This window comes from Camellia sinensis, chromosome 5 (assembly GCF_055761805.1).
Source record: "Camellia sinensis isolate YWXY chromosome 5, ASM5576180v1, whole genome shotgun sequence".
NCBI lineage: Eukaryota > Viridiplantae > Streptophyta > Magnoliopsida > Ericales > Theaceae > Camellia > Camellia sinensis.
The window spans coordinates 145,392,501-145,413,388 of NC_138965.1; the positions used below are offsets into that span (position 1 = coordinate 145,392,501).

General features: G+C 30.4%; 3 protein-coding genes across 7 annotated transcripts; 1 reads left to right on the forward strand and 2 right to left on the reverse strand.

The window, feature by feature from the left end:
- Positions 1-4,241: 4,241 nt before the first annotated feature.
- On the reverse strand, positions 4,242-5,216 carry LOC145791758 (uncharacterized). Its single transcript, XM_082872194.1, has 2 exons — positions 4,956-5,216; positions 4,242-4,784 (listed from the first exon to the last, which is right to left on the reverse strand). Exons 1-2 carry the CDS (start codon positions 5,214-5,216, stop codon positions 4,242-4,244), a joined length of 804 nt encoding a protein of 267 aa, XP_082728320.1.
- Positions 5,217-5,270: 54 nt separating this feature from the next.
- LOC114309975 (uncharacterized) lies at positions 5,271-6,748 on the reverse strand. Its single transcript, XM_082872195.1, has 2 exons — positions 6,734-6,748; positions 5,271-6,659 (listed from the first exon to the last, which is right to left on the reverse strand). The coding sequence occupies exons 1-2, from the start codon at positions 6,746-6,748 to the stop codon at positions 5,271-5,273; spliced, it is 1,404 nt and encodes a 467-aa protein (XP_082728321.1).
- A 6,634-nt stretch (positions 6,749-13,382) lies between these two features.
- Positions 13,383-19,367, forward strand: LOC114309961 (cysteine synthase). 5 transcript variants are annotated; one of them, XM_082867827.1, is made up of 12 exons: positions 13,542-13,752; positions 13,891-13,913; positions 15,240-15,290; positions 15,380-15,489; positions 15,644-15,701; positions 16,402-16,665; positions 16,763-16,900; positions 17,035-17,086; positions 17,763-17,842; positions 18,122-18,181; positions 18,286-18,366; positions 18,941-19,367. In XM_082867827.1, the coding sequence occupies exons 3-12, from the start codon at positions 15,252-15,254 to the stop codon at positions 19,031-19,033; spliced, it is 975 nt and encodes a 324-aa protein (XP_082723953.1). In that variant the 5' UTR covers positions 13,542-13,752; positions 13,891-13,913; positions 15,240-15,251; the 3' UTR covers positions 19,034-19,367. The 5 variants fall into 5 exon arrangements, with proteins under 5 accessions (XP_028111649.1, XP_082723953.1, XP_082723952.1 ...); XM_082867826.1 differs by having other exon boundaries at positions 13,543-13,752; positions 13,891-13,992; XM_082867828.1 differs by having other exon boundaries at positions 13,546-13,752; positions 13,891-14,330.
- The last annotated feature ends 1,521 nt before the right edge of the window (positions 19,368-20,888 follow it).

Below are 20,888 nucleotides of genomic sequence, written 5' to 3' on the forward strand. Positions count from 1 at the left end.
CTCTTCCCAAACCAGGCTTTTTAGCCCCAGGCTAAAATAGCCAAAAAGCCAACCCACTTCCCAAACAGAGGCTGAATTACATAATGTGAGTGATAGTTTAAATTACTTATGTAATATGCATTATATGAGTTATTGGTTTATTAACTCATTTTGTTTCCAAATTTGTATATAAGCAGTGAGCATAGAGGTTTAGCGGTAACGTGAATAAAGTTTTGTACATATCCCCTTTACATGGCATAGAGTACTGAGTTTATTTTTTGTATTGTATTTTATACAAAGATAAGCTAGCAATCCAAAAGGATGGTTTCAAGTGGAGGAGTGTGTTATTGGCTAAACAGACCATCTCGAACGCAGCCATGAACTGTGCTTTGCAAATTTAGACAATTTGTAATTGTAACAGTTGTAGTTGTATTTTCGTTTCCATTTATAGTGGTTTTAATTTCTAATTTGTAAAATTTTCACCATAGTGAAAGGAAATGGGGAAGGAAATAAATTATAAACCTTCGGGTTTAGAGAAAGTCTTTGGGATTAATTTTATTATTCCCAAAGTGTTTGGTTTTTTGTAATAGAAACCAAAGTTTAGCCTTGGCTAAAAAGTATTTCTGATTTGTTCAGAAATGACAACTAGATGGATTTGGTTTCAAACCTTTGTGGTTAGAGGAAATCTTTGGGTTTAATTTTTTTATTCCTAAAGTGCTGGAAAACCAAGTTTAGAGAAAGTCTTTGGCTATAATTTGATTATTTCCAAAGTGTTTTGTTTTGGGAAGAGAAACCAAATTTTAGCATTAGCTAAAATATTTTTGATTTTTATTCAGAAATAATGGACTCAGTTCCGGGAATACTGGTTAACTTTTATGAGTAGTGTAATTCTAATAGCAAATTTTAATTGCTTATAAGTTTTGTAAACTTGGTTTGTTTTAACTTAGTTTATTTCCTTAAAAACTTAATTCTAAATTGGTTTCTCATGGATTAGGAGTCAACATGCTCTTTAAAGTTTTGTCTAAGGTTAATTGAGTCTTAAGTGGGACTGATATAACCACTTCAGTCTTCCTGGAAACTTTCCTGACCATGTTTGATTCTAGGATAAATGGTGAGATCAATTTTGAATTAAATTTTAGACCTTGGGATTTTCTAGTGTTAAGTTTAGTTTCTGGAAAATAGAATAGTGAAATTCTGTAGTGATTTTTCAGAAATGGCTTCAAGAGGTGATAACATAAAATGTTGTTCCACTTGACAACTTTAAGCCTTGCAAAGTTCTTAAAGGAAGATCTATAGAGATCAAGTGTGATTAGAGGAAATCATAACATTGCATGATAATATCTCTAAATTAATCAAAGGCAATTAGTATATTATCCTTGTGTCAATTATGGCATGTATAATTGCTATGTGACTTTGCTTGAAAGCAAAGATGAGACAACCCATTAGGGTGGGTGAATATATTTTTGAATTTTTTAAATTCCAAATATATTCTTATATTGCTGGCTCCTAGTGAGTACAAGATCACTGATCACAGAGATAAAAAACTAGTGGTTCTTAGGAGGTGTTAGACCACTGGCTATACAGTTATGAGATTGTAGTTCCTAGTAGTGAACAGATTACTGATCACATGTCAAGACATGATGATTCCTAGTAGTGGAGACGCTACTGATCATATGTCAAGACACGATGATTACTAGTAATATAAGAGTCTATTGATCCTATGTCAGGACGTTGTGATTCTCAGTAGTAAAGTGACTATTGATCATAGGTCAAAACATTGTGATTCCTAGTAGTAGAAAGTCTAATGATCTCATGTTGAGAAATTAGTGATTCCTAGTGATAAGACGACTGGCCATGTTATGAAGTTCTAAATAGTAGACTATTGAATACTGGATTTATGTTTCATGATAATAAGACTATTGGCTTGAGAGTGACGTGTTGGACAAAACTTGTTTTGGTGCCTCATTGAACCAGGCTGGTGTTCTAAGGCCAAATCAGAGATACCAGTAAGAACAAGAATAATGGTTAGAGTAACTCCTGTGCGAGGTCTATTGTCTCGATTTACACAAACGACAGAACAGTTCAAGATATCACGTTCACTAGTCAGCCAGTAAATCTGATAGGCTTTCATTATGAAAGGTTCAAGGCCAACAGCTACCTTTTCTGATGCAGGATTATTCTGTGTGCTCTCTCTCAGAGTCTTTGTTGTTAAGTGTTGCTCGTTTTTCTTTATTCGGCCAATTTTATTTATGTGGGGGATTATTAGAAAATAATGGATTTTCGACAACTTTAATTAGAAATTAAAGTGGGACCTAACCGCCAATTGAGATAGATTTGAGTGATTTTGTATTCTCTTAAGTGAGAAGATTGCAATACAAAAATAATGAGCCGAAACCATTGAGTTGTGAATGAGAATTGTCTCATAAAGTGGGCATCAATAAAATTGGTTTTAGATTTGGACTTAGTCTTGGTTTGGACTGGGGTCTAGACTTGTACTTGCGCATGTGCTGGGTTTGGTCTTAGACTTGGACCTAGTCTTGAGCTTTGTGCTAGGCTTAGTTTGTGCATGTATATAAGATTGGGCTTAGATCGAGTTGTCACCCAACACCCGTATCCATTTTGCAACCCATCTAGTTTAATTCTTAAAACTTATACATTATATATACATTATGATTTATATAATGGTTTTGGAGTTTTGAACATTTGTAACTCTAGCCCTAATGGCTAGAGTTGATGGCATTTGATGACCTTATTGATGTTAGCCTTCATGGCTAAGGCTCTCCCCTACTAGTATAAGTAGAGGTCTTTCTCCTCCAACTTAGTAGGTTGTTTTTAGAGAGATTTTGTGATGAAAAATGAGATGGTGTTTTGAGATAAAAAGTTGGAGATCATTTTTTTACACCAAAGAATTTTTTTTCTATATTCTTTTATTAGCATCTTCTTTGGTTCTTGTTTGAGAGAGTGAATCCATTGTCAAGTTTGCCAAAGTTATTCAAAGGTGTTTCTGTATTAGCTAGTTTCAACCGTTGTATTCTGGGAGACAGATGCCAGCATACCTCCAGCATCCATCGGTAGGCGATAAATCTGTTTTAATGAAATTGTCTAGTGCAGACTTCAGTTTGCTTCTGTTCTTATCATTTGTTCTTAATTTTTTCAATATTTAGTTTACAAATATGAGTTCTAATATTTAGTTATCCATGTTCATAATTTGTTCTATTAGTAATACAATCTAATTCATTTCTGTATTTTTAGTTGTATTGTTTATTTTGTATTTCATCATTTTAATAAAAAATTATTTTATCATTTCTATTTAATTTATTTTATATATTCTTCTTGTATTATTATGAAAAAATACCAACAAAACCCTAGTTGATTGAATAAAACTCGAATGTAAAAAATAAAAATAAAAAAGTCTCATAAAATGATGTCCTCATGCCACCACTCCTAATCATCGAGAAATTTTTGGGTGTAGCTAGGGTAGGTGCCATGTGGTACATTTATCTTTTCTCATTGGTTGAGAGAGTAAGGGCTATATTTATGGATTGGGTAATGGGGAGACAATATGGGAGACCATGGTGAGTTCACAATTTGTTCTTAAATTTTTCAATATTTAGTTTACAAAGATGAGTTATAATATTTAGTTATCCATGTTCATAATTTGTTTTATAAGTAATACAATCTAATTCATTTCTGTATTTTTAGTTATGTTGTTTATTTTGTATTTCATCCTTTTAATAAAAAATTATTTTTGCATTTCTCTTTAATTTATTTTATATATTTTTCTTGTATTATTATGAAAAAATACCAACAAAACCCTAGTTGATTGAATAAAACTCGAATGTAAAAAATAAAAATAAAAAAGTCTCATAAAATGATGTCCTCATGCTACCACCCCTAATCATCGAGAAATTTTTTAGTGTAGATAGGGTAAGTGCCATGTGGTACATTTCTTTCTCTCATTGATTGAGAGAGTAAGGGTTATATTTATGGATTAGGCAATGAGGAGATAACATGGAAGACCACAGGGACGGATCCAGGATTATGACTTTGGGGGGGTCAAAGTACGTTTAACCTCTAACTAATAAAATTTGAAATTCAATACCAATTTCTACTAGTATGAAAAAAATCAATAATGTTACGATAAAATATTGAACTATATATTCCTTGTCAACATAGTTGAGTACCAAAAGATGATCATACAATTGAGAATATTTTTTTGCCCATATTCACTTACAAAAAGTAGTAACTATTTCTACATGCATTTATTTACTAAAATTAGGCATCTTCAATTGAGCTCGACGTTCTTTCATAATATCAAAAGCATCGATGATAAAGTCTACATCAAACCCTCGAGCAATGTCCTTTTCAATGTACGTAATCAAGTAACCAGCCAAAAAACCATCTTCCATCCTATTGTGCAATTTAGACTTAACGAGTTTCATAGCTGAAAATGCACGTTCTGATGTAGCAGTTGAAACAAGTAAAGTCAACACAAGACGGATCAATCTATCAATAAGAGGATAACTTGTCGACTTTTTTGTTTTTGCCAACATTTGGCACAACTCAGAAATGGTTGACAGCTTCTGAAACTCGGGAAGTATGGAAATATCAAGCTTATAGTTTTCCAACTGATACTTGAAATGCAATTTTTCTTGCTCGGAGAAATCCATGTGATAAAATTTATCTGCAAGTTTGCAAATATCCTCAATGTTGAATGATCTATAACCATCCCTAAGATCCAAAGCTGAGCTAAGAACAAGCAATTCCATTACATCTTCCTTAAACCTATTGTTTAATTCTTGTAACTGGGAATCAATTGTAACCATAAAAATATCAACTCAAAAATGATATTCCATGGTGAGCTGATCTCTTTCAGAATGAGACCGACCTTGGCCTCCTTTATAAGGACAACTCATATCAGGAATCTGTATACCATGATCATTAGAAAATAATTTAATTTTCTCCAACAATGGAACCCATCCATCTTCTCTAAATTTTTGAATAAGTATCTTCGTTGTAGACACCAAATGCATTGCATTTAATATATCTTGAGATTTACTTTGCAAAGCTTGACAAAGATCATCAGTAATCTCCATGATATCCCTCATAAGATGTAAGATGAAGACAAACTCAAAAGATGTAATGGAATCATAAACTCCATCTGCCTCAGCTCGTTGATTCGATTTGCTTCCATCATTAATTATATTTCTTAGGACTGCATAAGTAGCACTGAACATGTTTATCAAACTACAAATGGAACCCAAATGAGAACCCCATCGAGTATCTCCAGCTCATTTCAATGTTCCAATCTGATTTTTTCCTTTATCAGTCTCGAATTCATCATCAATGGCAAGCTTTTCAGCAATATCTGCAGCCTGAGCAGCTCTTAATTGATCATGTCTTTTGCAAGATGAGCCAACTATATTAATTGCTTGAGTCAAGTAAGAGAAAAATTGATTGATAGATATAACCTGTTTAGATGCTCCTACTAAAGCCAATTGGAGCCGATGAGCAAAGCAATGAACATAATATGCGAATGGACACTCAGCACAAAATAGAGCCTGCAACCCAGTCCATTCTCCATACATGTTACTGGCACCATCATATCCTTGACCACGAATATTTTGCACACTAAGGTTATGACGAGAAAGGACAATACAAATTTCTTCTTTCAAAGTTGTCGACGTGTTATCTAACACATGAACTATGTCAAAGAAATGCTCTTTTATAAAACCATATTTATCAACAAATCTCAAAACAATTGCCATTTGCTCTCTTTTCGATTCATCTTCAGATTCATCAACTAGAATGCAAAACTTCCCATCATTAATCTCCTCACGAATGAATCTTTGTATCTTATCAGAGAAAATACGAAGAATCTGCTTTTGAATCCCATAGGAATGATAGGAAGCATTTTGAGGAGCATTTTCCAAAACCACTGCTGCCACATCCTCATTATAAGAAGCCAAGAGCTTTATCAACTCAATAACATTCCCTTGGTTGTTAGATTCGTGGCGTTCATCACGACCTTTGAAAGCGCAGGCTTGGAATGTTAACCATTTAATCGCATCTATCGAGGTCTTCAATCGCAAACGATTTCTAGCAATTTGTATGGAAGTTTGTTTTTCAATAATTGCCTCAATATGTTGCGCTTGATTTGTTAAATCACAACAATATTTGATAGCAACTCTATGCGATGAGTTAGGATCCTTGCCCATATGCGATAACAAAGGACAATTCTTCCCTTCATTGACTTTCTTCCAAGAAGAAAATCCCTCGACTGTAAAAACACTAGATCCAGGGTGTCCAGTTGGCTCAGTAAAAAGAAAACATGGAAGGCAAAATGCACGATTTTTTGTTGGAGAGTATTCCAACCAATCCGGAAATAACTTGTACCAAGAATCTAAAAAACGACGCCCATTCTTATCAGTTTCAAAACGTTGATTGTTCGGAGCCTTGGGTTGATATGGCCTGGATTTGATATAAGCACGTCTGATCTCATCACATTCAGATACCGGATAATCCCATATTTGTTGACGCAACCCCGGATCCCTCACCAAAGAAGATGTATCAACATCTTTAGATTTGACTCTTGGAAGTTTAGAAGGACGTTGTTCCAAAGGAGTTGAAGTTTCAACATTATTGGTGGAACTTTGAACGATATTTTCAGAACCTCTTTTCTTAAAGAAGAAATCAATTTTTTTGTTCGCCATGATTAACTTAACAATTGTACCTGAATCACAAACTAGCAGACAATTGGACCACCCATATTCAAACTTCAATCCACAGACATAAATATCAAAACAATCATCTCAAATAAGCCCATTAATTCTTAGAAATAAATAATAATTGTATTTGAATAAAAAACTAACAAACAATTGGGGCACATATTGCATAGACAGAAATATGAGTATAATATAAGCTCAAAAAACTAACTGAAGAAAAAAAAGAAAACATATTGCATAAATCCCAATTAATCTTAGACATAAATTATTGAAACTTCAACCAACATAGACATAAATATGAGTATAATATAAGCTCAATCCATCACTATCTCACAATTGAGCCAACTTTATGCAAATTTATTTAATACCCTTTCCAAAAAATTAAAGCAAATTAAAGTTGAGAGCAAACCCATATATGATATAATATAACTTTAAAGCAAACCCAAAAAAGCAAACCCATATATGATATAATATAACTTTAATCCCAAAAAAGCCACAAAGATCAACAATGAGAATATTAAAGTTGAGAGCAAATTTATTTGATTACCTTCTTGAGGAGTCAGGACAAGGGTTGGGCTAGGCGTTGCGTTGCACTCCGTAACTCCGTATCGGTCGTCTCTCTTATGCTGCGTCTCAGACTCGGTTGTTTTGTTTACTTTATTTTAGACTTAGTGCTTCTTAAGCTTCCCCAGCAAGTCTTGGATTGTCTATTATATATATATATATATATATATTTAAAAGTTTCATATTTACACTTTAACCCACTAAAGTGTTTAAAATTTTGTTTTCATTTTGATCTAATTTAAAAAATACATATACATGAAATTTAAAATAGATTATTATATATGTTAAATAATTCAAAAAAACATAAATTCCAGATAGTTTAAAAAATTAGGGGGCTACTCTATATAATTTTGAAATTATCTAAAAAAAATTTGGGGGTGCGAACTCCTATAATTTTAAATTATTTTAAAATTTCTAGTATAATATATGATATTTTTCAAATTTTTTGGGGTGCGGCCGCCCCCCCTAGATCCATCCTTGGGAGACCATGGTATTTATAATTGGTTAAAGACACTATATAACATGTCACATAGTATCCTATCAGCCCCCAATAATTTTTCTTAATCACCTCTCTAACCTGTTGTCATCTTTATCTATTATGGTGAAAGTAATAGAAAGAGAGAGAGATGAAGGAAAGAGTTATAAGAATGAGAGATAAAGATGATGGATGTAAAGATAATTTGTTAATTAAAAATAGAAAAATATTTAGAATTTTAGAAAAATAAAGAGATAATGGCTTGGTTTGGGAAGTAGGTTGGCTTTTTGGCTTTTTTAGCTATTTTAACATGGGCTAAAAAGCTTGGTTTGAGAAGGGTTTTTTGACTTTTTGGCTTTTTTGACTTTTTTTGTGAGAGAAGAATGTAATGATTATAGGTTGGATGTGATGTTTTGTTTGTTATGGCTAAAATAGCCTATTTTATTTTTTGTGGCTAAAATAGCCAAAAAAGCCTGAAAATCAACTTGCCAAACAGAGGCAATATAAAATTATTATTATTACTTTGATAATAAGATTGCTTGTGTAAAGGTTGACTTTGCTCTATAAATACAAGCTACCTTTATTTTTATATCTTTTATTTTTGGGTAAATTACACATATACCTTCTGAGATTTAATTAAAATATAAATTATTTTTTATAGTTTGAAAAATTATAAATATCCCATTGTCAAAATTTTTAATTAACAAAATTAATTAAAATAAATAAATTTTTAACTATTCTCCTATGTAATAATAAAATTATCTGAATAATTAATTAAAATAAAATTTTAACATCAGTAAAAACTATTAATTAAGTTAATAATTTATTAATAAAAGAGTTTATTTGTTATGAAATTAAAAATCTTAGAAGGTATAATGTAATTCTAAAAAATAAATAAATAAATAATAAAAATTTTAAAATTATAAATAATTTATAATTTAAATAAATCTCAGAGAATTTTTTAAAATTACAAATAACAAATCTGGGGAATGTATTTTTAATTTTTCTTTTATTTTTTGATATATTTTCAAATGGATGGGTTGCCTGGCTTGTCGCGGTCATCATGGCTCAACCACCCTAGCGAGTCTTGTCTGTGAAGATAGTTATTTTAATTAATTATTTGCTTTTATTTTATGGGTAAATTACAAATATATTTTTGAGTTTTGATTAAAATATGAATCGTCTCCTATGATTTTGAAAATTACATTTCACTCCTAAGGTTTCTAATTCATAACAAATCGCCCATTTTATTAATAAATTATCAAGTCAATTAACAGTTTTTAATGATATTAAAAATATATTTTAATTAATAATTTAGGTAATTTTATTATTATATAGGAGAGCAATTATGAATTTTATTTTTTTAGTTAATTAATAAGGAGCATTTGTAATTTTTCAAACCATAAGGAACAATCTGTATTTTAAGCAAACCTCGGGAGGTGTATTTGTAATTTACCCTTATTTTATTTTATTTTAATTTGACTAAAATAGTTGTGTTTATAATTTTATTTATTTATTTATTTTTTTGATTTAGGCTTTGTTTGGAAAATTGACTATTTTAGTTAGCTATTTAGCTTTTTGGTTATTTTAATCTAAGTTGATTGGCTTTTTCTTTTTATTTTTTATAATTAATTTAATGGTTGTGAGAAAAAAAAAAGAAATAATTACTAGTTACATGTGACATCTTATTTTATTGACTATTTTAGCATATTTTGTCTTTTAGTAAGCTATTTTAACCAAACTCTCGTCCCAAACACCCCCTTAATGGCCGTGAGAGAAAAACTAAAATAATTATAAATTAGGTGTGACATTTTGTCTTATTAGTTATTTTAACTTGTTTTATAGGATAAATTACAAATACATCCCTCTGAGGTTTGCTTAAAATATAAATTGCCTCTTGTAGTTTAGAAAATTATAAATACCTCACTGTCAGAATTTTTTATTTAACAAAATTAATTGAAAAGTGAAATTTCTAACTATTCACTTATACAATAATAAAATTATTTGAATTATTAATTGAAATAAAATTTTAACATTATTAAAATATGTTAATTAATTTTATGATTTATTAATAAAATGACTTATTTGTTATGAAATTAGAAACCTTAAGGGGCATAATGTAATTTCTAGAATCACATGAAAAATTTGTAATTTAAGTAAATCTTAGGAGGTGTGTTTATAATGTACCTTATTTTATATTTTAGTGGACTATTTTAATCCAACAATCTTCCTAAACACCCTGGAATTAGTGGAGGTTTGGAATAATGTTAAAAAGGTCAACCTTAAGGATTGTCTTGAAAAGTATTAATTAATAAAATAAAATATTACATCAAAATTATAATTATTTTATTTTTTTCTCTCGTAAAACTATGAAGAAGTCAAAATTCTCACCAAATGAAATTTTCTTAACTAACCTAAAGTAATCATAAAATCAAAAAGTCAAATTAAAAAATTATTCCCAAAGGAAGACTATATGATTTGTTGAGTAGGCTATTTAAGTAAAAATCAAATTATCCGTTTATCCGTTCTTATTTGTTTTGAAAAAAAGAGTTAAAAAGTATGTTATGAAAATGACATTTATCATTATATTTTTTGAAAAAAAATATATGATTTAATCATATATCCAAAGCAGGCCGCACTGTTGCTCACAGCTGCCACTTTCTTGATTAAAAAGTTAGTTTGGTAATTTTTTAGTTTTTTTAGTGGCATTATCTTATTATTTTTTTTACATATTTTTTTTAAAAATAAAAAAAAATAAAAAATTATCGTTTAATTTACTTTTCAAAATAGGCCAATAGACCCTAAAAATGATTAATTCCTCACAAATTTATAATTATTTTTTAAAATTTTCAAAATTCTCTATAATAAAAAAACTAGTAGTTATTATTGTATTAATTTGCCTTGAATTTAGTATCTTTCTCATTTTATTTTCTTAATGTGTATTTAATTTTATATTAAATTATCTTGAAAATTTAATAACTTCCTATTTTAATCCATTTATTAAATTAAATGTATTTTATAAATTTATTTTTAATTTGTTATTTAAAATTTAACAAATTTTGAGATTCATTAAATAAAATAAAATATTATTAATTGCTCAATACGAGAAAAAAGAACCGAAAAAATTAAAATAGAAAATGTGATGTGATTGAGCCCCTGGATGTGAGAACATACTATTTTAGTAATTTTTTTGATTTTTTAATTAAAATATAAGGTAAAAAAATAAATAATATTTAGTGTCTTTGGCTTGAGTTTTTTGAATTAAGTTTTTTGAAAATTAAATTTTTTGGTTTTTGTATTTTTTTGTTTTTAGTGAATATTTTTAAATTTTTAAATATTTTTTTTATATTTTTTTAGATGCACGTTACTTAGATGTATCTAAAAAGTAAAAAAATTGTGAAATTTTTTTTAGTTATATTTATGTTAAGTATGTCTAAAAATTAAAAAAATTTCTTAAAATATTAAAAAAATTAGTAAAAATGAAAAACACAGAAAATAAGAAAGTAGAATTTTCTAAAAAGTGTTTTTGAAAAACTTTAACTAAGCAAATACTTTGGAATGATTTTTTAATTTTTCACTAAATGATGTGTAAAAAGTAGAAAGAAAGGGGAATCTAGCTCTGTTTGGTATATCTCTGGAAACATTTCAGAGCTTATTTTGCATATGATGTTTGTTTAGAAGTTTCAAATCATAATTTCACACTCACTTTTGAAAATGCGGTCGAAGGTGAGAAATTTTGGATAACTGGTCGTTCAGCCGGTTGACCGGAACAGTGCAAATATATATATATATATATATATATTTTTGCAATTGACGTATGTTAATTTTCATATATTCGAAAAAAATATTTTCTGAATTTTTAAATTTTTTAATGTTCTTTAATAGAATTTTGAGTTGTATATTTAGTTATGAATTGTAAGTTTTTGTATCAAATATCATATGTCACATCAAAAATTTCCTACTCAATTCAAAACTCATTCACCAAACAAATTTTTCACATTCAAATCATAATTCCAAAACTCACAAACTCAAAATACAACTCCTACTGTCAAATCATATTTAAAAAGCTTTACTAAACGCAACCTTTAACTTTTTGGTGTAGATTATAAGGTTTTTGATTTTTTTAATAATTTTTTGACTTTTAAGCTAAAACTGTTGCATGCCAAATGAGGCCTAGTTTTATTTTTTTTTTATATTTTGGTTAATGTAATATGATTAAATTAGTTTTGTTTGATTTTTTTTTATTTTTTTAATTTGGATGTGATGATTGTAACAGAAAAATAAAATAATTATGATTTAAATGTGATATTTTATTTTATTAATTAAAGTAATATATTTTATCTTTTTATATTAATTTGGGCCTTGCTTGGGAACATACTTTTTTAGCTCCCGTTTGGCATGAGACTCTTTTGAGATTGAGGGCTAATTTAGTCACAAAAATATAATTGGTTAAAAGTTAACTTTTTGATTTTTCTTTGAAAAAACATATAAAAATGTGAGAGATGATATGACAAAAAGTTGGTTAAAAGCGACTTTTAACCATCTTTCAATAAGACAAAATGTGACATCTAACCATAATCATTTTACTTTTTCTATTACAAAAATAAAAAAAGTTAAAGAAATTCAACCCAAACGAACTTTAGTAACTTTTTAACCTCAAGCTAAAGCCAAAAAACCAACATACTTCCTGGCTTGTTGGATTTTTACGTAAAATGTGTAGAAAAGTAAAGTGAGTGATGTGATTACTTAGGATGTGCTTTAAAAAGAAGTTTTTTTTGACTTTTTAGGTCTCGTTTGAGAACAGGCTAATTTAGTAACTTTTTGGCTATTTGACTAAAATATGAGTTAAAAAAACTAGTATGTTTGCGATGACTTTTTGGCTTTTTACGAAAAGATGTGTAAAAAGTAGAGAGAAAAGAGAATCTTTGACTTTTTGGTATGAGTTGTTGGCTTTTTGACTAATTTAGGCCTCGTTTGGCAAGAGGCTATTTTAGTCAATTAGCCAAAAAGTTACTAAATTAGCTAAAAAGCCAACAACCCATACCAAAAAGTCAAAGATTCTCTTTTCTCTCTACTTTTTGCACATCTTTTCGTAATTAGTCAAAAAATCATCCCAAACATACAAGTTTTTTTTACTTACCTTTTTAGCCAAATAGCCAAAAAATTACTAAATTAACCTGTTCCCAAACGAGGCCTTAGTAACTTTTTAAATTTTTGACTAAAAATGAGGGTTCCCAAACGAGGCCTTAGGCTAAAATAATACTAAAAGACAAAATAAGGCCAAGTTTGGCATCCCCTATATAATCCATATTTTTATATTTTTTCCATCACATCACCTCTCTACTTTTCTGCACATATTTTCATAAAAAGATAAAAAAATGTACTTATTTAAATCATCCCAAACAACTCTTAAGTTAAAATAGTTAGTAAGATAAAATATCACATTAAATTTATAATCATTTTACTTTTTATCTCACAAATATCACGTTACAAAAAAATTTAATCATCTTTCTAAATACAAATATTTCAACTTACCAAAATAATCAAAAATTAATTAAATTCTTAAACTGGATCTTATAGTAACTTTTGATTAAAATATTTAATTCCTATATAAAGTCTTAAGTCTTGTTTGGGAATATGTTATTTTAGTAATTTTTTATAAAAAAATGTAAAAAAATAAAAAAAAAATAATATGACAATTTATAATAACTTTTTAATTTTTCACTAAAATAGAAATTTACCAAACAATGCCTTAGTCACCTTCACCCTATTTAAAATTGAGAGTGCTTTATTTTATTAATTATTTTAACCCATTCAAAAAAAAAAACTAAAGCCATTTTAGAGGCCGTCCGGTATCCAAAAAACAGCGGTGGCGATACGGACAGAGGGACATATTCCCTTCCCTTGGAAGATCTCTCTCTCTCTCTCTCTCTCTCTCTCTCATCTCTATTGAAGCTCTGCTTTGCTGTGCTTTTCTTTGGTCGTTGGCTTGTAGCGACCGCTTTCTCGGTGAGATTGACTTTTTGTACATATACAAATGCTTCGTTTTCTACTCGGAATTTTCCTCAATCTTATCGTTTGTATTTGACTCTATGTTTTTATTGATTTTTGTGATTTTGTTTTGAAAAGTCCGCATTTCGTGACCAGGTGTGTGTTTGGCGCTAGATAAGGTAGTTTTGTTATCTGTTTGGTTCCTGAGAAAATAAAAAAGGAAAGTGTTCAAATCTGAGAAATTGAACGACTGCTGAGGTTTGGATTGGCTGATTTTTTATTTTATTTTTTATTTTTTTCTGTGGACATCAAAAGGAGCTCGATTTTCTACTACTAAATTTCTTTCATTTTCTTGCTTCGTTGATCTCTCTCTGTGATTTTGCTTCGAAAAAGTCTGCATTCTGTGAAGTGATGTGTGATTGGCACTAGATAAAGTTGTTTTGTTATCTGTTTGGTTTCTGAGAAAATGAAAAAAACAAAGTGCTGAAATCTGAGAAACTGAACAACTGCTGAGATTTAGACTGGCTGAGTTTGTTCTGTGGAAATCAAAAGAAGCTTGATTTTCTACTACGAAATTTCTTTCATTTTTTGCTTGCGTATGTGACTTGTCTATTGATTGATCTTTTTTATTCTTCTTCGAAAAGTCTGCATTTCGTGAAGATGTGTGTGTTTGGCACTAGATAAGTTGTTTTGTTATCTGTTTGGTTTCTGAGAAAACGGAAAGGAAAGTATTGAAATCTGAGAATCTGAACAACTGCTGAGATTTAACTTGGCTGTGTTGTTCTGTGGAAATCGAAAGCCAGTGTTAAATTTCTTTCCATTCCCCCAGTTTTCCCACCAGCGATATATTACAACAGAGTTTTGGTACAAACCATACTGTGTATTTCCTTTTTGTCTGATTAGTTTTATGGTGTTTCACTGTAATTCTTTTTTGAGCTTTTTTCCTTTCTGTTTTTCATTCCCCCCCATTTTAATTGTTTGTGGTTTTCCCTTTTCCCTTTGATTTGTTTAGAACTTTTAATCTAGGCCAATATCTTTCTTGGCATGTGTGTGTGTGTGGATTAGTTCAAGTGTTCTGAAACATCTAGTCCTCATTGCATGTATGTCAGTATTTGGATTTTGGTGTAGAATATACCCTGCATTCTTGAAATTATCTTTTTTTGTATCAATGCAACTTCTGCTTTTTTGGTTTTTATTTTCTGATAAATTATTGTTTATTTAGATATAATTTTTGGTTTTTAGCCTTAGATCTATTTAGTATATAGTATGGTTTCCTAGTTAGTCACCTATATGATGGTTTCTGAGAAAATTTAGAAGAAAAGAATATAAAATTTCAAGTATTCTTTATTTCCCATCAAGTAAATATGTATTTGAACAGGGCCCTGTGTTTGGATCAGTGTCAATTGGCCTGGGGCTTTTGCATTATTTTCCTGTTTTGCTTCCCCCCTTTGAAGAATCGATCTGATTGCTATTTCTGATCTCTTCAAATCTTTATTTTTGCACAGTGATTTGATCAAATGGCGGAGAAGTGTGCAATTGCAAAAGATGTTACTGAAGTAAGCATTGTTCATCCCTACCTTCTTCTTGAGCTTATGATTAAGGGATATTGCTTATCATATTCATCCTGTTGTTTTTGACTTGACAGTTGATAGGTAACACACCACTCGTGTATCTCAACAACATTGTGGATGGTTGTGTTGCTCGTATTGCTGCCAAGCTAGAGATGATGGAACCCTGCTCAAGTGTCAAAGACAGGTATAGAGTATATACCTTTTGCTCTTGAGATAGATGATTTCTGTGCTATTTTGCTTCACAGTATCTCAATCTTGATCATATTTTTTAGATTATATGTGTTTTATGGGCGCTCTGCTAATAGATTTTGACACATTAAATCATTCCTGGCATTTAGGATTGGGTACAGTATGATCCAAGATGCAGAGGAGAAGGGCCTCATTACGCCTGGCGAGGTTAGTCGAAATCCATATATATTTTTTTATTTTACTTATTGTTTTGTTTGATTTTTTTTGGTTGTCGTGGAATCTAGATCTGTTATATGGACACATACTAAAATGAGATTTTAATATCTTGACCTCACCACGTTATGTGAAAATATTGGATTACTTTTCTGTTATGTTATTACTAGAGGGTTGTCACACATTATATCTAGTATCTACTACGTTACTGTCCCACACCATAATTATTTTACTTCCCTGACCATACCATTATATTCAAATTCTTCAATTATCTATCTGATTGATATTTTAACTACCTTTCCTCATCCATATCTTAAGTTGAAATTGAAATGTGACAATTATGAACAATTGGAAATTCAGAATAATGTGACACAACTCTACTTTTTGTTCTTCTGGCTTTATATATTAGTATAGGTTATTAAGGTTATAAACATTAAAGTATCCCGTAAATTCATTCCTCACCATCTTACCTTGTATGTGACAATCCATAAAAGTGAGAAGTTCCTGTAATTAGTCTCACACAAGAATGTTTCTAGTTTAAACTGTATTAACTTATTAAGTAACTGAATATAAAAGAGATATATCAATTTACGGCGAGCATACCTGTGCAGTTTGTGTTGTTCCTTCTACAATGGTCATTTGAACCTGACAAACTTTCCTTTGTTATTGTCTGCCTGAATGATCATTGCTGAAGAGTGTCCTCATTGAGCCTACCAGTGGTAATACCGGCATTGGTTTGGCATTTATGGCAGCTGCTAAGGGTTACAAGCTCATCATTACCATGCCTGCTTCAATGAGTATGGAAAGGAGAATTATTCTCCGAGCTTTTGGAGCTGAATTGGTTCTTACAGATCCTGCCAGGGGCATGAAAGGGGCTGTTCAAAAGGCAGAAGAGATACTGGCAAAGACCCCCAATGCCTATATTCTTCAGCAATTTGAAAACCCTGCCAATCCAAAGGTATTATTGCACGAGTACTTTATGAGTTTGTGTATTTTTAGCACCTGTTGGTAGCTGATTGGATAGATTAATCATTTGATTGATATCATCTGTTTAGATCCATTATGAAACCACTGGACCAGAGATCTGGAAAGGCACGGGTGGGAAAGTTGATGCCTTTGTTTCTGGGATAGGTACAGGAGGGACAATTACAGGTGCAGGAAGGTACCTTAAAGACCAAAACTCTGAGATTAAGGTTAGCTCTTTTTCGTTCTCTGTTTTGGTAGAAAAATCATAATGCCCAATTCTCTCCCTTCTTTTAGTTAAGTCACTAACTTTAATGCTCTTGTTTCATTTGTTGTTGGTTTGCTATTCTTTATTCATGTTCAGCTATATGGCGTAGAACCAGTCGAAAGTGCAGTTTTATCTGGAGGAAGGCCAGGTGAGTTATGATTTCTAACATGTTTTGGCATTTATCTTTTCTGGGTTGCTGTCAACAGTGTTCTTGTATTTCTGGTGCAATATTTTTTTTGCTTACATATTTTGTTGTCTCTGCCAAGTCAGAATGAATGATTTTGATGGAACTTGTTTAGGCAATCATCATTAGGCATGCTTTTTACCTATGATTTTGGGAAATTGGCTAGGGTTTTGTATGTGGCAACTTCTAAAATTTAGGAATAAAGACAACTGGATATTTGGTTCAGGATTTATTTACTATGATGAACTCATGTCATGTTTGTACATGGAAGAACGGTGGAAAAGAATGTTATTATTACATAATAGAAATTGTGACAAACTATAAGAATGTGCTTGCTTTTGTGTAAGGTTCTGAGTAAGTAGCGGTGATTCCTTGTAAATGTAAATTGTATCATGGTGTGTTTGATTATGATGAAAAAAAGAAAATCCATACCTTTTTGATGATATTGAATTCATTGTTGATATATTCATACACTTAATCTGAGTTGCAATTTTTGTTGACATCAATATTTTTTGGGTGGGTACACCATTCCTTAATGCTTAGAATTTTAAAATTTCATATTTGTATTCATCTTTTTTCTTTCCATTGTAAAAATATGTTCTTTTATTCTAACTTAATGTATGGATACTGCAATATTTAGGCCCTCATAAAATCCAAGGAATTGGTGCTGGTTTCATCCCTGGAGTATTGGATGCCAATTTACTTGATGAAGTTGTTCAAGTAAGCCTCAAAGACTTTCTAACAAGGCAGTCTCATTTGGTTTAGTAAACATCTGGAAGAGTCTAACGTTGTTTCAAATAGAGCAGTTTACCTTTTGATGTGTTGTAATAGTGATTACTCACACGAGAATGTGTTGTAACAGAGCATGCTTACTTGTATAAAAAATCTAATGTAATTTTTTATCACTATTCCATCATGTATTGCCGTCTTTCATCCATGAGATTCAGAAGCATTGTCTGATAATTATTGCTGTATGATTATGTTTGAATGAATTTGCAGGTATCGAGTGAGGAAGCTATCGAAACTGCTAAGCTTCTTGCATTGAAAGAAGGTTTGCTGGTAGGAATGCTGTCTCTTTTTTAAATACTGAACTCCAAAGTTCTTGTTCAGTTTTTTTTTTTTTTTAAGGTCACAAGGTTGATTTGTGGGGACATGTATTGCAGGTTGGAATATCATCTGGTGCCGCTGCCGCTGCAGCAATGAAGGTAGCTAAGAGGCCAGAAAATGCTGGAAAACTCATTGTTGTAAGTTTTATTTTTTGCTTTCCGCTGATTCAACACTATCTTGCTCATAGGGCTGTAAAAAAGTTGATGGCATAAACACTCCCTTCACTCTTCAAGTAATTTAGCTGAACTGAACTCCATGGACAAGCCTTAATCTCAATCAAGGGCCAAAATTTCGTTTACCGAAACATTTCCATTTCTTAGGAAACCATAATGAAAATTAGTGAAATACCGAAATTCCAATGTTTCATCGGAACACTACAATACGTTAGGAATAGTAAACAAGTTATTTTTATTTGCCTCTTTTTTGTCAAAATAAAAATAAATAAATAAATTGAGAACAAAGAAAAAAAAACTGAAATTTATTAGAGAATCTGAGAAAACTACGTTGGATAAAATAAAACAACCATATGATTAAGTCACTTATTCCCCTTCTCTGAAACATTTCTCAAACATTTCCATTTCTAATCTAACCAAAGCAACATACTGAAATGAAATTTTGATCATTGCTCTCAATCACTGGAAATTGGTTGGAAATCGCATATTGTTATTATAAATCTTTGAATTCTACAAATATTATTTCTTTTTTCGACAGGTGGTGTTCCCTAGCTTTGGAGAGCGTTATCTGTCATCTGTGCTGTTTGACTCCTTGAAGCGAGAGGCAGAGAATATGATTTTCGAACCCTGAAGTTTAGCTTCAAAAGGTTATATCTCTCCCACTATTCGACTCTTGAAATGTGAAACCTGGACCATGGTTTTAAGGTCACATTGCAGTTTTGATTTGGGTTGGGGGGAGGGTTGTTTGTTGCTTCTTCATGGTTTTTCAGCAAGTTATACAAATAAATGTAGTTTTGCCGATGTTTATGTTTGCGAAAGGTTGTGTTTGGCTGGACTTGGACTCACCTCTATGTTGTGAGATAAAATAAAGTTTGATACAGAATATGCTCGGTATAAATGTTTTTTTCCCCTTTATAATTTTAAATGAAAGATTTAGGAGTCGTGACTTAAAGCTTAGGGCTAAATACACTGTCAGTCTCCAGAGTGTGCTGTTTGTTTCATTTTTATCCCCGATATTTTAGTTATCAATTTATCTAATTTGTGCTGAAATGGTAGTTCTGGATAAATTCTGAAAATTGCTGAAGAAAATGATTTGTTGTAATGTTGAAGACGAGATGATATATTTACATATATACGGACACCTACTCAACTATTAGCAAATATCATTTTCTCTTCCTCATCTATGAATTCGTATATTTTGACTTTTTCAACTATGCAAATTGTATAAATACAGGTATAAATGGGATCAAAATGTACAACTTCATGGATTAAGGGTAAAGTGATATTTACTAATCCCCGAGGGAGGAGGGGATACTGCTATGTCAGGCACAACAGCTGCTTGTGCCCCTTGTGGGGGTCGATACCGGGCTTGTGTTGATAATCTAAATTGTTTATATTGTTGGATTTGTCAAGTAAATTATTCATTAAAAAAAAAATCAAATTAATTAGACATTTATAATTATATAATTATCACATTAGTTTTGAAAAAAATGAAAGGTAAATATTATTTTGATAATAAATTTTATATTTTTAAGACCTTGATTATGTAATTATGAATGTCTAATTAATTTAATTTTTGATATAGATATTTTAACTAACGAATCTTATAATATAAATTGTTATAATTATCAAAATAATCTCATTCGGCCCGGAGAGGAGCGCAGCAATACTCCCAAACTCATCCTTGAGGGGGTATCGGTGTAATTAACCTTATATCTCGGGTTAAGCGTTTGATGATACACATGGGGGTTACCAAATGATTCAGGAGTAAATTTGGTAGGGCCACAATGCTCACTAATTTCAACAAAGCAAATTGTGTTAGTACAGTCAAACCAGATAAAATGTAGACGTCTTCCATTCCACCTTACCTACCTACACCTGCAGTATTTTATGGTTGTTGAAAAAGTATTGTTGATAAAAGTGCCAAGGGTGTATGTTGACTGAGTCCAAATTTTATTTAATAATATTATTTTATTTATTGATTAATTTTTCATTTAAAGAAAAAGGGAGAATAAATTACACAATAGTGTTTATATTTTAATTTTTATATCATTTTAATTCTTATAATTTTAATTGATTTAATTTTGATATAAAATTCTTTTATTTTGTATTAATTTAGTCTGAATAATTAAAATGTTTAGCATTTTTCTAGGGGTAATTTCACACATTGAGATTTTGGAAAAAAAATTATATTTTTATTTATTAATATTTATAAAGTTTCTTACTGAATTGTAATTGCTTTTTTAATGTTGCACTAATTTGATATTTCTTCCTTCTTCTTTTTTTTTGTGTAAAAATGTACACATAAATGACATATGTCATGCTTTTATAAGTAGAATTATAAATTTGATCTGATTATTTTTTATTAAAAATTACAACAGAGTTATCAATTAGACCAAATTAATATAAAATTTAAAACTAAGAGTCAAAATTTAACCAATGAAAGTGTAGGAATTAAAATAACATAATGGATAAAATGTGCCATA